The 16,017-nt window shown below is 37.9% G+C and overlaps 1 protein-coding gene across 13 annotated transcripts in view; it reads left to right on the top strand.

Moving 5' to 3' along the window:
• The window catches only part of HDAC9 (histone deacetylase 9), a 392,579-nt gene that overhangs the window by 269,899 nt on the left and 106,663 nt on the right, over positions 1-16,017 (top strand). For all 13 annotated transcript variants that reach the window (XR_001876264.1, XM_017823859.1, XM_017823867.1 and 10 more), the window contains one exon: positions 11,846-11,953. Coding sequence is in view for 12 of the 13 variants with exons in the window: in XM_017823859.1 (XP_017679348.1) it covers positions 11,846-11,953 (108 nt within the window). In the remaining variant the exon portion in view is untranslated. The remainder of the gene's footprint in view (positions 1-11,845; positions 11,954-16,017) is intronic.

Here is a 16,017-nt window from a genome sequence, read left to right on the forward strand (position 1 = left end):
GGCTCACATTGTTCCCAAATTAAAGTCTAACTAACCTCCATAATTCTGAATTCTACTCTATTACTGATTTTGTTATCTCTGTTCTAAAACTGCAGTCAACATTAGAGATCCTCTTCTTTGGATATTACTTACAGTTACAGTGAAAGAAAGTTTTTTTCAAGAATTTTGAAAAGCAAACAAGATGCAGTCTGTGTCCATAACTAATATTTTCTGATCCTTTTCCATCACAGCATTATATCTTTTGTAGCAGTGCAAAATGCATATAAAGTTACAACTTACTCATTTTGTAAGCACCCTTCATCCATATGAATCTTCTTTCAAGTAGTGCTAGGGACTGGTTATGTCAGTCATTGGTGAATATGGCTTGGTATGTTAGGCTTTCTGAAGAAATCAAACAATAAACTTTACAGTTTTATAAGAAGCTAAGTAGGTAATAATTAGCTTACTTATCTAAGAGCAAAAGCTGTTTCATCCTTAAAGGTAAATTGAACAGTTCTCACAAAGAGAGACAAAAAATTGTCTAAACTAACCTGCTAAATTTGCAAATAACAGTTTTGCTTTCAATTTTCGTTATTTTTCCATCATAGGACTATCCAGGGTCAGCAGTATAACATCCACTAAAGTATGGGACCTCCCTCTTGCAATAATGCTTTTTATTCCTTTTTTTCAAGCTTAACCTTGTTCCAGAACCAACTGCTGTTAAAGAATTCTAATACCAGGGGGATGAAATTCTTTGTGTTGGAGACAGACTAGCAGCTCTACGGCCAGCAGTTTTAATAACAAGAGATGGTTTCTTGCAGCTGGTCAGAGGTTTGGAATGTGAAAAGTTTTCCAGGAGAGGTGGGTAGATTGCAGGTGAAGTGGCCAAATGGGGAGAATAATCACAAATTATATTTTGGTTCTGTGGATTGTCAGATCATTCCACAATTTTTCATCTGTAAACAGCCACCAGAGCTATAACTGATCATTTGATCAATGCATCCACCCATTGCAATTCCTATCCTGTTGTGCTGTGAAAATAACAATAAGAGAAGCAGAAATCTACTTTTAATGGGAGTAAGTTTCATCTCCTTATCTCAGTCTGTCACTAAAAATAGTGATTGTTTTCCTGCCTGTTTGACCTGCTGCTGTGTGAAGAAATCTTGAACTCATTTCTCAGCCATATTTTTTTGTCTAGCTGATAGGCAAAAAAAAACCACAAAAGGAAAGAAGAGCAGGCTTTTATGATAATGTCATCATCGGCTCCCAGCTTCAAACACTTCTGCGGCTTTTGAATTGTCATTTATAACTTGGAACTGAACCGACCCATAATTCCCTTGATGCATTTAGAGAAATTGATAACAGACTGCTTCTTTTATGGCTCAGAGGAGGCAACTCCAATCACATCACTATTGGCAGTCAATATTATTTTCTGACATGGTTGTAAAAGTATAAAGGGGCTTATGGCATTTGTTTAGATGAGGAATGGGCTCTCAAGCTGTGCTGGGGTTTATGGGTCCAGATTACTGAGAAGCAAAGGGAATATGATGTTTGCAAACAGGATATGATTTTATTTAAGTTTGGGTTTCATACGTTGTTCCCTGGGGATTTTCCTGCAGACAGAAGAGAATTTCACTTTTATCATATGAAATTGGGCAGTTATCCAATCCCCCTGCTCTACCCCCCTAAAGACGCTGCTCCAAACCTGTAATGTGTAAAGTCAGACCTTTAAATTGCAAGAGGAGGAGCTGGGGAAGAACACCACCCTGCAAGAAATCAGACTTCAGAAGAATTAATGTTTAGTGAACTGAACAAAGTGGTTCATGGGCTAAACATTGAGCCACCTAAACAGCTAAGAATGGCTTGTACATATTACAGAATGTCCGTTGCATTTCCTCTAATTCTGCTGTTACAGCAATAAAACAGAGATGATATTTTCTGCTGGGATAAGCTGGTCTTGTTTCATTAACTGAAATGTAGCTTAGATCTTTCATATCAGAAGACCATTTGGTCTGTAATTACCAAGAATAGAAATACATAGCTATAAAATCACTCTATATTTTTACAAAATTTACAAAATATTCCCGCTTTCTGCATGTTAAATTTTCTTCCTGGCATCCCTTGCTGTGGCAGCTGGACAGTGGTACTTTTTGTCCTGACCACACAGGAAGAAATGCAATAAGAAAGGCAAGATTTCACTACTATACAAGTTTAGTAAGTCATCCAGGAAAAAAATTGTTTCTTGCTGCTTCTCATTCTTCCCTTGATCTTCTCAGTCCATGCCCAGGAAGAATTTTTAGCCTTTACACATTATGACTCTTATTCCTCTTATTTCTATAAGAGCTACTGGTACCAATCTGGTTCCATTACTGTGGTACAATAGTTTAAAAATTAAGAAAATATTGGCAATGGCATTGCCTCCTTATAGCAAATTTTAGGGTCCACGCTGCTTAGGTGTCTCTCTCCTTAAGTGTGCACAAAAAAATCTGCCTACAACGAAATCAGACTGCCTGATTTGGGCACTCAAATTAACCATCACCTCCACACAGATATTAGAATTAACTTGTGTCTTTCCCCTATATCTCAGACTGTAAGAAAATAGGTATAGTCCTTTCAACAAAAAAAAAAAAAAAAAAAAAATGCAATCTGTAAGTGCCAGAAGCTCATCTATTCCATATTAAGCCTTCCATTGTCAAATCTTTAGTATACCATGCTGCCAATATATTCACTATTAATTTAAATGACTTATTATTAACCTACTGAAATTTGCCAGTTATAACATTTTGAACCATATTGTGGAAGGCTTCTGGGAATGAAGGACTCGTTTACCTCTTTAGCCTCTGTCAGCTACACCATCCCCAAAGAAATTTCAAGATTTAATCAAAACAGCCTCACAGGCATGTTATCCTTTACTTGATATATTTTGCAGACTATTTAGGACTCACAGGTACATGGTGTTGACTGTGTGATATTTTCTGCAGAGGTCAACAAAATATGTGATCAAAAAGACCGCTGTGGTACCACCTCAAGGAACAACTTAAGGCCAATGGGGATGAAACCAGAGCAAGGGCTGGAGGTTTATCATTCCAGAGCATTTAAGGGACTTAGTGCTCCATCACTTGATGCAGTTCCAGATAAACCTATTGAGGCTATGCACAGGATGAGGGAATGAGGGTGTATAATGTACTCCCAGCTGTGCTGGTGAATGCACTTTTTAGGTGGTATACCCTGTCAGTTCTGGCAATTCATGGCAGTCAGCTGTTTCAGTGGTTTATGCTTTGTAGTAACATATCAATTAATATTACACTTTAATCAAGCTCTCATGCATAGAGGATTCTGTGTTTTCTAGCTGACAAGCTCACATCTTCCTTGAGTGGGCAAACTAATGAAGAAAGAAGGAATTAAGATAAAACCTGCACATTTAATTAACTTGCAGTTCAGAACAACAATTCTCTGAAAACTCACTTCTCCAGCTCTTATGTACCTAATATAAGACAAATTACTGAAACAGCCAAAGTAGGACCCTGATCACCCTTTGTTGCCTGTATAACCACATATAGCCATAAGTATCACTAGAGCAGGAGTCAGTTCACCTAAGATCAGGAGAAGTGACTGAAGGTGTTTTGATTTCCTTCATTGACAGGGACTTGAAACAACTAAGTTCCAAATTTTAGGTACATTGATTTTAAGAGGAAAAAAAAAGTTAACAAGGTTGATAACATGAATATTGATTACAGCAGACAGATAGCCTTCTTTTATTGAGGTACAGAGACTTCATCTCTGGTTCTGGAAAGTCTAACAGTGTCCCATCTCTGGGCAGAGAGAGGATTCCGCACTTAGCATATCAACACCGTGGCCATAAAAAAAGGAAAAAAAAAAATCTCTTCATGCTATAGGGCAGATATTTTGTTCCTATCTTGTCCTTCCATGGCATAGAGGTGGCCCTGTGCCATCCACCACAGAGCCTGATGTTTAAACCAGTGAGAGTGAAAATATTCAACTGAGAGACATAGTTCTTTGGTATTGCTGCAGGTGCAATGGACTGTTTTAGAATAGTCCTAAACTGCTTTTACTTGCAGCAGGTAAGGATAGAAAGCTGAAGTGGTAATCTGCCAACTTGCCAAATACAGAATTCAGTCCCTCAGACAATTTCTTTTCCCCTTTTTAACAAAGGGCCTTTTCTCTTTGCTACTTGACCAGGTTAAAATTGTAAACAAAGATACAACACATGGAACACAGAAAATTATTGGAAAGTTAATGAACTACAAAAAAGTCAAATCTTTAAAGGTCTTACCTCATTTTCTACATTTCCTAGAAACTGTTGTATTGCCAAAGGCCAGCATTATACAAAGAAGCCTTCTTATTTTCCAAAATAAGAAACATTACATAAATATAAATACACACACATATGTTAAACAATGGAATAGTACCATATACAATCTACTATGCTATTCACTCTCCCCGGACTTAATCACACATATGGATTTGATGGGAATTCTATAATTAAAGCAGAATCCACATTTGCACTTTAAAAACACATCATGTGTTTATTTATAATTTAACCCCAGAAAAGCTCTCTGAAGAGGAAATGTTCATGTGTTCCTTATCTGAATAAACACCAGGTTCTAGCGTAGTTCTATGGTGGCCTCTAACATAAAGATCATCTACATCCAAAAAGAAAGCTGAAATGCTATGTATTACTAAAAATGTGTTCAGCAGTAAATGACAAAACTTTTTAAAAATAAGACTTGAATTTTGCACAAAAAAGTTGCATTTTCTGTAACTGTATGCACTACAATCAACTATACATCGTTGTATCTACTTGTCCACAAACTCCTGGAACCTGCATGATCAAACATAAGAAGGCAGTTGCACAAGCATTTTCACATACTAACCCATTAAATACTAAAACAAATATAAAGTTAAATTAATAGAGTACTCACAGCTAGGTCTGAAAGTGCAGTAACACTTTTTACAAGCATCTGGTCATATATGCCACATATCTGAGACTTGAATCTGGGCCTAAGTGTTTTATTTATGAGTTTTTTCTAAAAACAAGTTCTAATCCACATCTAATCCATGCTATCCTCCCTCCATTCCCCCTACCAATGATCCACACATCACTGTTTCATTGAGGTTTTGAGTTCCTTTACAGTGTTTAATGTATACTTTATGAGATACAGAGATTCTGGATGCCCGTCATAAAAGTTAGTTTAAGTGAGAAACAAAATAAAATTATTTCTTTCTAAAATATTATTCTATTCAGGCTTCATCTTGACTTTTTTTCTGATTCTCATTTTGAATGCAAAGCTATTTATTTTTTAATACAGACCTCACATATTTACTTGGTTTTTTACAAACCTTTAGATAAACTCCATTTTTATAGAAGCAGGGATGCTACATTTTTATCAGTGGCTGACTAAAAACATCAGCAGCTCTGCTAGGCATTCAATTATTAATTTTTACTTAGCAATTTTTACACAGTATTTTATGGAAATTCGCTTTGATTTATAATAGGTTTTCAAGTTAGACCGCTATTGGCAGGAAAAACTTTAAAGATGTTAAATATTCTACATAGAGTGGGTACCTGTATTGTCCACATTCCTTGTTCTTGCCAGAAAGAGACTTTTTGGGTCAAAATTATTAGCCTCCAAAATTATTTTTAGAAGTCCTTTTCAAAGAATATTACTATTGATAAATTCTCCAACTGGAATTATTAAAACACAGAAGAGAAGCCAATGCAAGACCAAGGGAATTCCATACTTTTTGTTTAGCAATGATTTGTGATGATCCTCTGAACTATTCATCCCATTGGAGCCTAAAGATCACATCCCCTTCACAATTTATTTGTAAACCACACTGGTAGGCAAGAAAATATGAAAAGCTGATATTTTGGGTACTCTTTATGGCAGGCGGTTTAGATTAAAACAGCCAGAAATGCCTTTGACAGAAAAAATCTTTGATACAGCTCTAACACAGCAGTAAAAATAAAGGAAGCTCACTGTACATATTTTTCCTAAAGTAGTCCACTTTTACACACTTCCTGTATGCGGGATTTATGGAAGAAACGTCAGCCGTGCAAACCTCTTCTCCTTTGTTCCTTAACGAGAGACGTGGCTGACAGGCCATTCATTAGAAGTTGTTCCTTGGAGATTATGTGCACACCTTCGCTTCTTTAGTCATGGTGAGATGAAACAGCAGCTGAGAAGCACATTGAGGACCTTTAGCTTCTTAGTGGAAATCACAAAGGTGATGAATGATCACCAGGACATCTGTAAGAGTGGGAGGTGAGAGCTCTGAGCGTGACACCTGGGAAGCTGCACTGCTCATGGTCAGGAGCAAAGCATTACAAACTTATGCGGTAGCGTTCGCTGGCACCAACTGTCTCCAAGAATGACAGACTCGTTGCTGGAAGTGGTACCAAAATGCCACACACAATTTTTAGAGGTTGCAACACTTCAGGAATATATTTAATTTCTATTTTCATGCCAGAGAACTGAAAAACCCCAGTGATGGAAACATGTTTGCTCTGGCATAAGTGGAAGAGTGTGAGATTCTGAATGGTTTTAAAGCTAAAGCACAGGAATTTGCTCTGCAAAACAGAAGTTTTATTAAATTTCAGTATCACTGAGGAGGTCTGTATTCTCCAATATTATTTGTCACAGATTTCTTAATCAGTTTGTTTACTTCAAATAGGTACAATGCTGTTAGCTAATCAGATTTTATTTACTCATCAGTATTATAACCATTTATATCAAAGGACAGAATTTTTTCTAATGTAGTTGTTTTTCCATATTTGTCTTGAAATGTAACTGTCTGAAGTGCACACTGAATTAACTTCCATGCAAGAATAGTTGAGCTCAACCTCTGCTCTTTAAAGAAAGGGCAAAGAATCCTTTTAAATTATTGTAAAGAACTGCTACTTTTCAGGTTGTTGCCACGGATATTGGACACATAGAATACAATGACTGCTATCGAAGAAGTATCAGAGGTGAAAGTTTCCATGAACACATAGAAAACAGATCGCATTTCTGATCTGTTCTCAGAGAATAAGTAGAATCTCTCTTGCAGAGACACGTAGTAAGTCTAGGACTGGTTTTGATTTTAATGATGGCAGCAATTGTGCAGAGAATACAGGGCAGGATGAGCAATTCAGTATATTTTTAATTTGTTTTAGGCATAAAATCAGAATTCCACTGCAAACACTGGATTAACATTAAATAACAAGTTGTGCGTGTTTGTGTGTGTGTGAGCAGGAGTGGGGAGAGAAAGTTCTAGGATGCTTTGAATCCATCCCAAAGCAGTAGCTTGGGCTCTCTCTTATATTTTTATATAGTTATCAGTGGATGTGTATTTAAGGCAACTTCAGAGTTTACAATAATTATTTAAGAGAGATAAATAACTTGTACAGATGAATAAACCATGCAGGGTTTGAAAAATGGAAAGGTTTGTCAGACTGTGAGCAGCATTTCTGGTCAGCAGAACTGTGATCCACTGATCACTAGGGAGATTCCAATAGGTTTCCAAAAGGAATAGAACTGAAAGAGAGGAGAAGGAGTCAAGAGATTTTGCAGCAGGGAAAGGGACAGGTAAAACAAAAAGCAGTTATAAATACATCTTAAAAATACTTCAAAATTATTCATTTTATTCACATTACTATTCACACTACTTTTTTCCCCCTCTGAAGTACATTCCAGATAAATGTAAACAGCAGGACAAGTAACATTTCCAGGGTCATCAACTGCAGTGATTTCATAAAGATCATTAAGTAAGCAATCTCTCTCTCAGATGTATTCTCATATCCTTACTCTCCACTTTCAGATACACATGCCATAACTCGAGCAAGGCGTAAGAAGTATATCTATATATATCATAATATAACTTCCAAACTTTACAGTCAGCCTTAACACGAAATTTTCCAGCCAAGAGGAGTTACAGTACAAGCTTTCTGTCTGCTGAAATGTCTCTGCTGTTAGACTTCTTGTTTCCTAGCTTGTTTTGAGTATGCTTAAAGTCTTCATTGTGAAAGTCAAGTTATCACATAGATATTTCTTGCAGGAAGCATTCATATCTATTTCTTCTTGTAGTGCAAAGCAGAGAATTTCTGAACATGGGGCTTGAAACATGAGTTTCATTCAGTCAGGAGAAGGTACCTACATTTCTTTTCACTTAAGTCATTCCCTTCCTCTTTAATGCCTCCACATCCACTTCAGGGACAGGTAGCTTAATTTCTATCATCTGTAGCTTTACAGAGTATTAGCTTTGCTACACATGCCAATGATTGAGCTATACTAGATGTGCTTGAAAAAGCCTGCAACCTACAGTGCTCATTCAGGAAACTCAGAGTGAAGTAAATCCATATGTGTGTTAGAAAGTCAGTGTTCAGATAGGACTTATGCTTTCTGGTTCTTGGGGCTTTCATGCACAATCCTTCTTTGAAGAGCTGCAGCAGTGATAGGATTTTTGATAATGAAATGTGTAATATGCTCATAGTTCAACACTGACATTTTGATGCTTTAAAAAAACGTTTTTGTTTGGTTAGACATTCAGAAGATTTTCCTAGCCTGACAATTTCTTTAAAGGACTCTTAAATAGAAATAATATATTTAAATAAACAGAAAGAAGGCCTAAGATTCTGTGGTAGAATTCAGTTACAAATGCCATATTTTCTGTAAATTTGTGTAACATTGTCTGCAAAACAATCCTAATCAAGATAGGTTTTTCACTGAATTCTCTAGCTGCTCCAAAGAATTTGAAGACTTTTTCATAGTCTGTGATTCAGAAGCCATCATATTTGTCACAAATTCATGCATAGTCAGCACCTAGATAGGCTGTCAGATATATGTGATATATACATGAAATAGAACCAGGAAACCACAGTGTCTAATCTTATTCTCTTTACTTGTATAAAATCTAACCATTTCATCTCACAGGAATAAAGAAAAGCATATCAAGTAGGATTTTACATAGCTGCATTTCATATACAGCCTGACAACTGGGCCAGGCTAGTAGCTGTAATTTTAATGGGTTTGCCATTTATACCACTGTATTTCAACAGCAATTTACAAAGTAAACATTGAGTAATGCTAAAATAAAATCTCTGTTTAAACACCTGAAACGTTTAAGGCAATACACAGAACTAAAAGAGATATAAAATGGAGTGAGATGGCATTTTCTGGTTACAGTTAAAGCACTGGCTATGTGATGCAAGTTCTTCTAGGTTGTTCTTCATGAGATGTTCCTCAGAAATCCAGTCTTAACTTTGCAGGAATATGCAATAGGATTTGACATCTAAGGTTATAATACTGTGCCTTTTCAGAGTAACTATTCATGTATTTATGCTAGTTCTCTTTTATAACAGTGCATTAAAGTATGCAGCTTCAGTTGACTACCCCTGGCTTTGAGACTTTACCATTCATTTCATGTACCACACCCAAGAGATTAGCTAAAATAGCCTGAATTTCCTGTGTTCATTTAGGTGGTCATTTTTGAAAATTTCTCAGGAAACATTGTTTTGTTCCCCAATTGTCCATTTTTTCTACCAGTTCAGGTATGTTTAGGCAGCAGTCATTCAAGTGGTCTGAGGGAAATTTTTCAGTGGAAGATACTTGGTCTTATTGTCACAGTTCAGTCTCCTCACACTCAGTTGAAAGCAGAAAATGATAAATGCTGTACCCTGGCCAATATTCAGCATTCAGTGAATGGAGAGGCTGCCGTCTCACATGTCAGAGCAGACAACTGTCTTGAAGGGTGGGTACTCTCAAGCTGTGGCTACAATTTTAACTTAATCAGACTTCTTGGAAATGAATCATAGTCCCTTTGAGGATGCAGGTTCCTGCTCGTGCCCTGGTGTACCGAGCAGCTGCCATTGAATCATTTTCATCAGCCACTCCTTCATGTTAACCTTAATTTGCTAGCCATAAAAATGGTAAGAAAGTACTGCCTCCCAACCCTCTTATTGATAGTTCTCTATTTAAAATACTGCACAGTATTTTTCAAACTTTATTATTATTTGATTAAATTGATTTAACCAATGACCTCTACTTATTTATCTCTTCATTTGTTTTAAAAATGAAATTTGATTCACAGTTGCTTTAGAGCAAGACAGAGACAATCTGAAGGTCTGCCTAATGTTACATACATGTAATTTTTTTTTACTACTTGGCTTCTTTTTTATATTTTGTTGTAATTTTCTTAGTTACCTATTAATTAGTGTGCATCTTTGGGAAAACTACTAAATTTCATTAAATGTCAAGGTACCAATCTACAAAACAGATATAACACATCATCCTGTATCAAGCTGATGATGCTTAATTGTGTTTATACAACATTTGAGTTTCTCAGATGAAAACACAGCGTGCTGTTAGATTACTGTTATTCTAAACTTTGCAAGTGAAATCCAGTCTTCTTTCTTAGGTCTACTGCGAATACAAACTATTGTCATTAGTTCTGCTGCATGCACATAAAACTGATCAAAATGATAGAAAAATCAGATCCAGTACACTAGAAATTAAGATCATTTTAGTAGCTTGAAATATAATATTATTGTAACAGTAACACAGAAGACATTTGACAGGTGTAGAGAAGATCAAACTTCTTTCTGTTTCAAATGACTAATCAGAGAAATTCCTCAGAACCTCCAGAGTTGAGAGCAGTTGCATCCATTTTCAATTACTTGATTTCTTTTCTTCTTCCTTTTTTTTCCCCCCAAAGAAATTAGGAACAGAAGCTTCTAGTTCAAACTGAAAACATGTCTTAGTGTGCTTGGAATTCATCCAAATAGCATCTGCCACAGTATTTTGTCTATCCCTAAACGATTTTCTTTTCATGATAAATTTGTATGGTATGATACAATTAAATGCACTTCCCATGGAGCATCGAGGAAGTCTGGCTGTCTCTTTGGATAACTTTTTCAAACTATTTAACATCAGCAAGTCTGCTTAGCATAATATCATAAAGGGATACACAATATTTCACATATATGTGTTGCTATGTTTCTCCAAATAAATAGTTCCTAAATATAGATTTCAAAAGTAAAATTTTAGCATACTGATTGAAGCCGTAGAACGGTGCTGCTTAGCCATCTTTAGCATATTTTCTTTAGAATATTTTCTGTAACATACATGCAATGTCTAATAGGTTACACTGGCTCATCTAGAAATTGCAGAAGATAATTTTCTCTGCTTTAAATAACCACATTTATCTGTTACAAAATGGAACATAAGGCCTTTCAGTCAAAACTTATTAATTCATCAGAACTGGAGATACAGCAAGGGTCCCTCTTTATTTAATTCAATTTTCTGTCTATGGCAATACTGACTACCAAAACTACTTCAAAAAATTAAATCGTTCTGATTTCAGTCACAACCAACTCCTGCCTGGGTAGGAAAGATGAGTGCTTACTGCTGTTTTTCGTTTTTAAGAAAGAGGGATTGGCCTGTGCCACTGACCAGCTTTGGTGGCTGCCCGTGCCGGCTGCTGGGGCCAGCGATGGCTGTTCCCGATGGACACTCGGTCCGGGCGGTGGCAGGTCCTCCTCAACCCTCCAGCCGGCGTGAGGAGCGTCTGGCAAGCAGGCCTGGCCCGGCCGATGTAACACTGTTTGTAATGAGAAATCTAAACAGGGAATGGCAGCGAGGCATGACAGGAATGTGTTTCCATTGGAGAAGCCCGTGCAGAGAAAAAGCATAAGCAAAGCCATGTCCAGAAGGCCTTTCAGCTGGCCAGCACGGAAGACTGATGTTATTGTACACGGGCTGTCACGCTGCCAGCCCTCCCTCACGGGTTTGTTTTCTCTCATGCTCTCCCTCTCCCTCTCCCTCTCCCCTCTCCCCTGCCTTCCTCCCGGGGCCGGCTGTTTGCTCAGGTGGACAGTGACACCGTTTGGAACGAGCTGCACTCGGCCGGGGCGGCACGCATGGCGGTGGGCTGTGTCATCGAGCTGGCGGCCCGCGTGGCCTCCCGGGAGCTGAAGGTGAGGTCCGGGCCGCGCCGTGGGTGGGAGCACCGGGCGGGCCGGGAGCGCGGGGGGCTGAAGGCAGGCGTTGTTCCAGCGCTCTGCTCCGGGGAGGGTGGCGGGAGGGGAGCCGGGAGGGCGGCCACGAAGGTGTGGCAGTGCATGAGCTGGAGCGGCGGTGGGTAGTTCCAGCGCAGAGGTGCTGCAGCCCGAGGTGAAGTCATTCATAGCATTCGCATCTCCGGCGGCGCTGGCTTTGAAGTCAGGTTTTTTGTTTGTGGTTTTTTTTTTTTTTTTAATATGGTTCTTTAGTCACGTGCATAGCCTCAGGATACCACCCAGCGAGAGGGGAGGCAGGCAGCAGGCCAGGAGGAAGAGGAGGGCGATGGCCCAGGAGGTGCCCAGCTGCCAGGCTGCCTCCCCATCGTGCTCCTCCCGGACCGCCTTCCCGCTCCTATCTCCGTGCCGCGCGATCTGCAAGGCATGATGTACGAAACCCAAATTATCCCCAGTCTAAACAATTTATAAAAGCTCCAGACCTGACAGACTTTGACATTTTATTTGGTAGTTTAACGGCCCCATTTAAAGGTACACCATATGCAGCCAGAGTGCAGGCTTGACCCAATAAACATTGTTGGAGCGAACATGTCTCCTTAATGAAACTGTTTATTCACTTTCCAATCCACATACTAATGGATTCAGTCCTATTTCCAGAATCAAGATGGAAATAAATATTTTAGAATTAGCATGGCATGATGATTTTTAAAATTCTGAATTTTATTTGAACTTGAGAACTTTCTTCCTGTATATCTTTTATTTTAGTCAAAATATGTTAACTATTTATTTGCAAGTGGGTACATTCATTTATGTACATATATGGATAGATATATAATATATAGGTATATAAATGACAGCATGCTCAGGTGAAATGCAGTACTGTAGCTCTGACACAATTGAGTGCAGTTACTAAACTTTCATGTTCAGACACTGAAATGCTTAGCCAAGTACTACACAAAATGTACAAATTTTGAAATCTCAGATCAAGAACACGTAGCGTCATATGGGATCCTCTTGTGCATCCTGCCTCATGGGTGCTTCATCCTCTTTAAGATTTTTTGGGCAGAGTAGGATACATAACTCACTGTGCATTATTCCCACCCAACACGACTAATGAAAGTGAAGAAGGTTTTCCTTTATCTCGTTTTTATCTTTGGCAACTGTAGGACACAAGGCAGTCTCTAAGGCAGTTTAAAAGTAAGTTTTGATAAGAATAATGTGTTTGCACTTCACTTGACATGAGCAGGAGTCTGCTGCCGAATGTTTACAACTTACCTCTATATGTTTGTAGTGTTTTCCACAGTGTGAATGCTCTTGCTTATTTATGTGTGTGATAGCTGAAAAGAATCAAACATTAGCCATTGTGAGATTTCACTTACTATTGGTGTTGCAGTAGTCCGTAAAAAGATACTTTATATTTAAATGTTTTGTATTTAGTAGTACTAGTATGTGGTTTACTATAACATTGTTGATCCTAAGTAGAATTTTTTTCCACAATGCAGAGAATCGCACCAGTCTCATGCAACTTGTAGTTGAGACGTAGGAAAAGTAATTGTTCAACAGATATGCCCAGTATTTGGTTTATAGTAAATCATCAAGAAAACAGAAATGGAAAGGATTTGCTGTGAACTAGAATTGGGAATACTCCTGCCATTCCTACAGGTGTTTATCTAACGTGCTCCTAGATTTCCAGCATGAAGCCCAATGACTTACATGGCAGTATGGCATCTGAATGAACTGCATGTGGTATTTTTAATTTAAGGTTACGGAAAGGTTATTAATGCCTGACTGACAGAAGAAAAGCATGCTAGAAGAAATTCTATAAACGCAATGATTTTGACATTAGCTATTTTGTCAGTGTTCCTATGCTTGCTTTGTTACTTCATCCATACAAAACTAGGGTTTGCTAACAAGTTTTCTCGCAATACCTTCATATGGTAAATGGCATTAGGGGGGATTTTTGTACTGTATTCTGGAGTTTTTTAGATGGTGTTCAGGATGAAACTAGGTAGCTGTAAGATTTTAGACCCAAGATCTGTATGTTGCAGTTTACCTTTATGCCTTTACGTGTTCCATTTCCATCTTGCTGCCATTTTTTCTCTAGAAAAATAAGTGTTGCATTGAATAGCTGTTTGTATTAGGGAAAATACCAGTTCTGTAGGGTACTTGTGAGGATCTGAGGGGAAGAAAGTGAAGCTGACCGCTTTCATGTGCATTCACTGAGCAAATATGCATGTGAAGTAACCATTGGAGGCCTGTACTGTGAGCACTGAGTGGGAGGATTAAGCTCTGATGGGAACCTGGAATGATCTGCTACAGCCTCAGAATTTTTGGATGACAAAAAAAGCACCTTCCAAGAATTGTATGCACTCTATCGCAGCTCTGCAACATGTAAACAGCAAGATGAGAGCAGCAGAGAAACACACTGTAGTTGTTCCCCGGATGTTTATCATTGTGGATTGCTATCAGGTGGTGTGCTGTCAGTTTGGTGTAGTCTTAAGAAAAATGGTAAATTATGAGACAGGGCATACTGATTTCTCTGAAATTCCACTGAGAAGAGTTGCATATTGTGAAGTTCACAGTGGTAGATTTACAATACACAGAAAGGACTAACCACAGAGCAGTGCTTCAGATTGCAGCCAAGGAGGCAGTGGATTATCTACCCACTGCACTGGAGAATCGCAGATGCCTTTTTCTGAAACAGCCGTGGTGACGTTAGGATCATGTCAGAGGAGATCTATCTAGTGTTGACAAGGTTTTGAGACAAGAAGCATCAGGAATGGGATGCCTAAGTGTTTAATTTAACAAGTGCTTTTCTGACATGAGAATTATCAAATTTGTCAGTGTAGTTAGGTATCGGCAGCCCAGATATTTCTTACATCTTTATGAATGAATGTATATGTTTTCATGAAGTCTAACATGGTTTTCCTAAAGTTAAATTATTTTATAGACATGAATTCAATCAATTTAAAACTGAACTTTTTACTGTACTTCTTATCTAGAGTGTAGAAACTAACAAACATAAAGTGTCCTGTATTGACTGGCATCTGACATTTAAAGGTTTTTTCAGGAAGGACTGGGCATTTCAATTTCTATGCTTATTGCTTGGTCTCTACTCATATCACTTGCTATTGCATAGAGTGATAGTTATAGGTTGGAACTAAAGGTACATGCTGCTAAGAAAAGCGTTGAGACTACAAAATAAACCAAGAAAGTCTGCAGAACAATTGTGAGATTCACTACAGAGCTGGGCATGAGTCAAACTCATATGCAAGGCAAAGGTTTTTTACTTTGTTCTGAATTTCCTGAGACTGTCAGTCCCATTTCACACAAGTCTCATTGAGAACAGCAACGTGTTGTTTATCTGATTTGGATGGTGTTCAAAAACTGACCAGGAGTTAAGAGTTCTCTTCACTGTAGTTCAAACCCCTTGTGAGACATCAGATTTCTTTGATCTCTTTGACTAATAAGGAAAGCATCAATATGACAGTACTAGGGATGTAAAACAATTTGGTTTACTGAAATTCTGTTGTTGCCACAATAGTAAGTTATTGTGGTGGTGGTGGTTTGTTTGTTTGTTTTCTTTGTTACTGTTGTTGTTTTTTAATCAGAACAAATTTTCTCTTCTCTGAGGAGTCAATCTAGATGGTTTTTACTTGATTACATCCAACTGTAAAAACTAAGCATTTTGGGGGGTTGCTTAACAATATAATGAGCACTCATGGATATCCATTTGATACACTTTTGAGGTAATATTTAGTAGAGAAAAAAGAATTACACCAATGATATATAAAGTACTATACGTGTGATGTTATACTGAATTGAATGCTATGCTTTTGCTTTTTTTGCGAATTTATTTACATGTCTGATGAATGTCATCTTGGCAATATTACAACAGGAGATGAGCCTAAGTATTGCATGAAGGTTACCCTTTTTTGAGGTTTTTATAATTAGAAGAGCTGGTGATGCACAATGAGGTATTTATGTTATATGGAATCGGTGCCACATCTCTCCTGTCTGTCTGT

Source organism: Lepidothrix coronata, unplaced genomic scaffold, assembly GCF_001604755.1.
Source record: "Lepidothrix coronata isolate B3197 unplaced genomic scaffold, Lepidothrix_coronata-1.0 Scaffold106, whole genome shotgun sequence".
Taxonomy (NCBI): domain Eukaryota; kingdom Metazoa; phylum Chordata; class Aves; order Passeriformes; family Pipridae; genus Lepidothrix; species Lepidothrix coronata.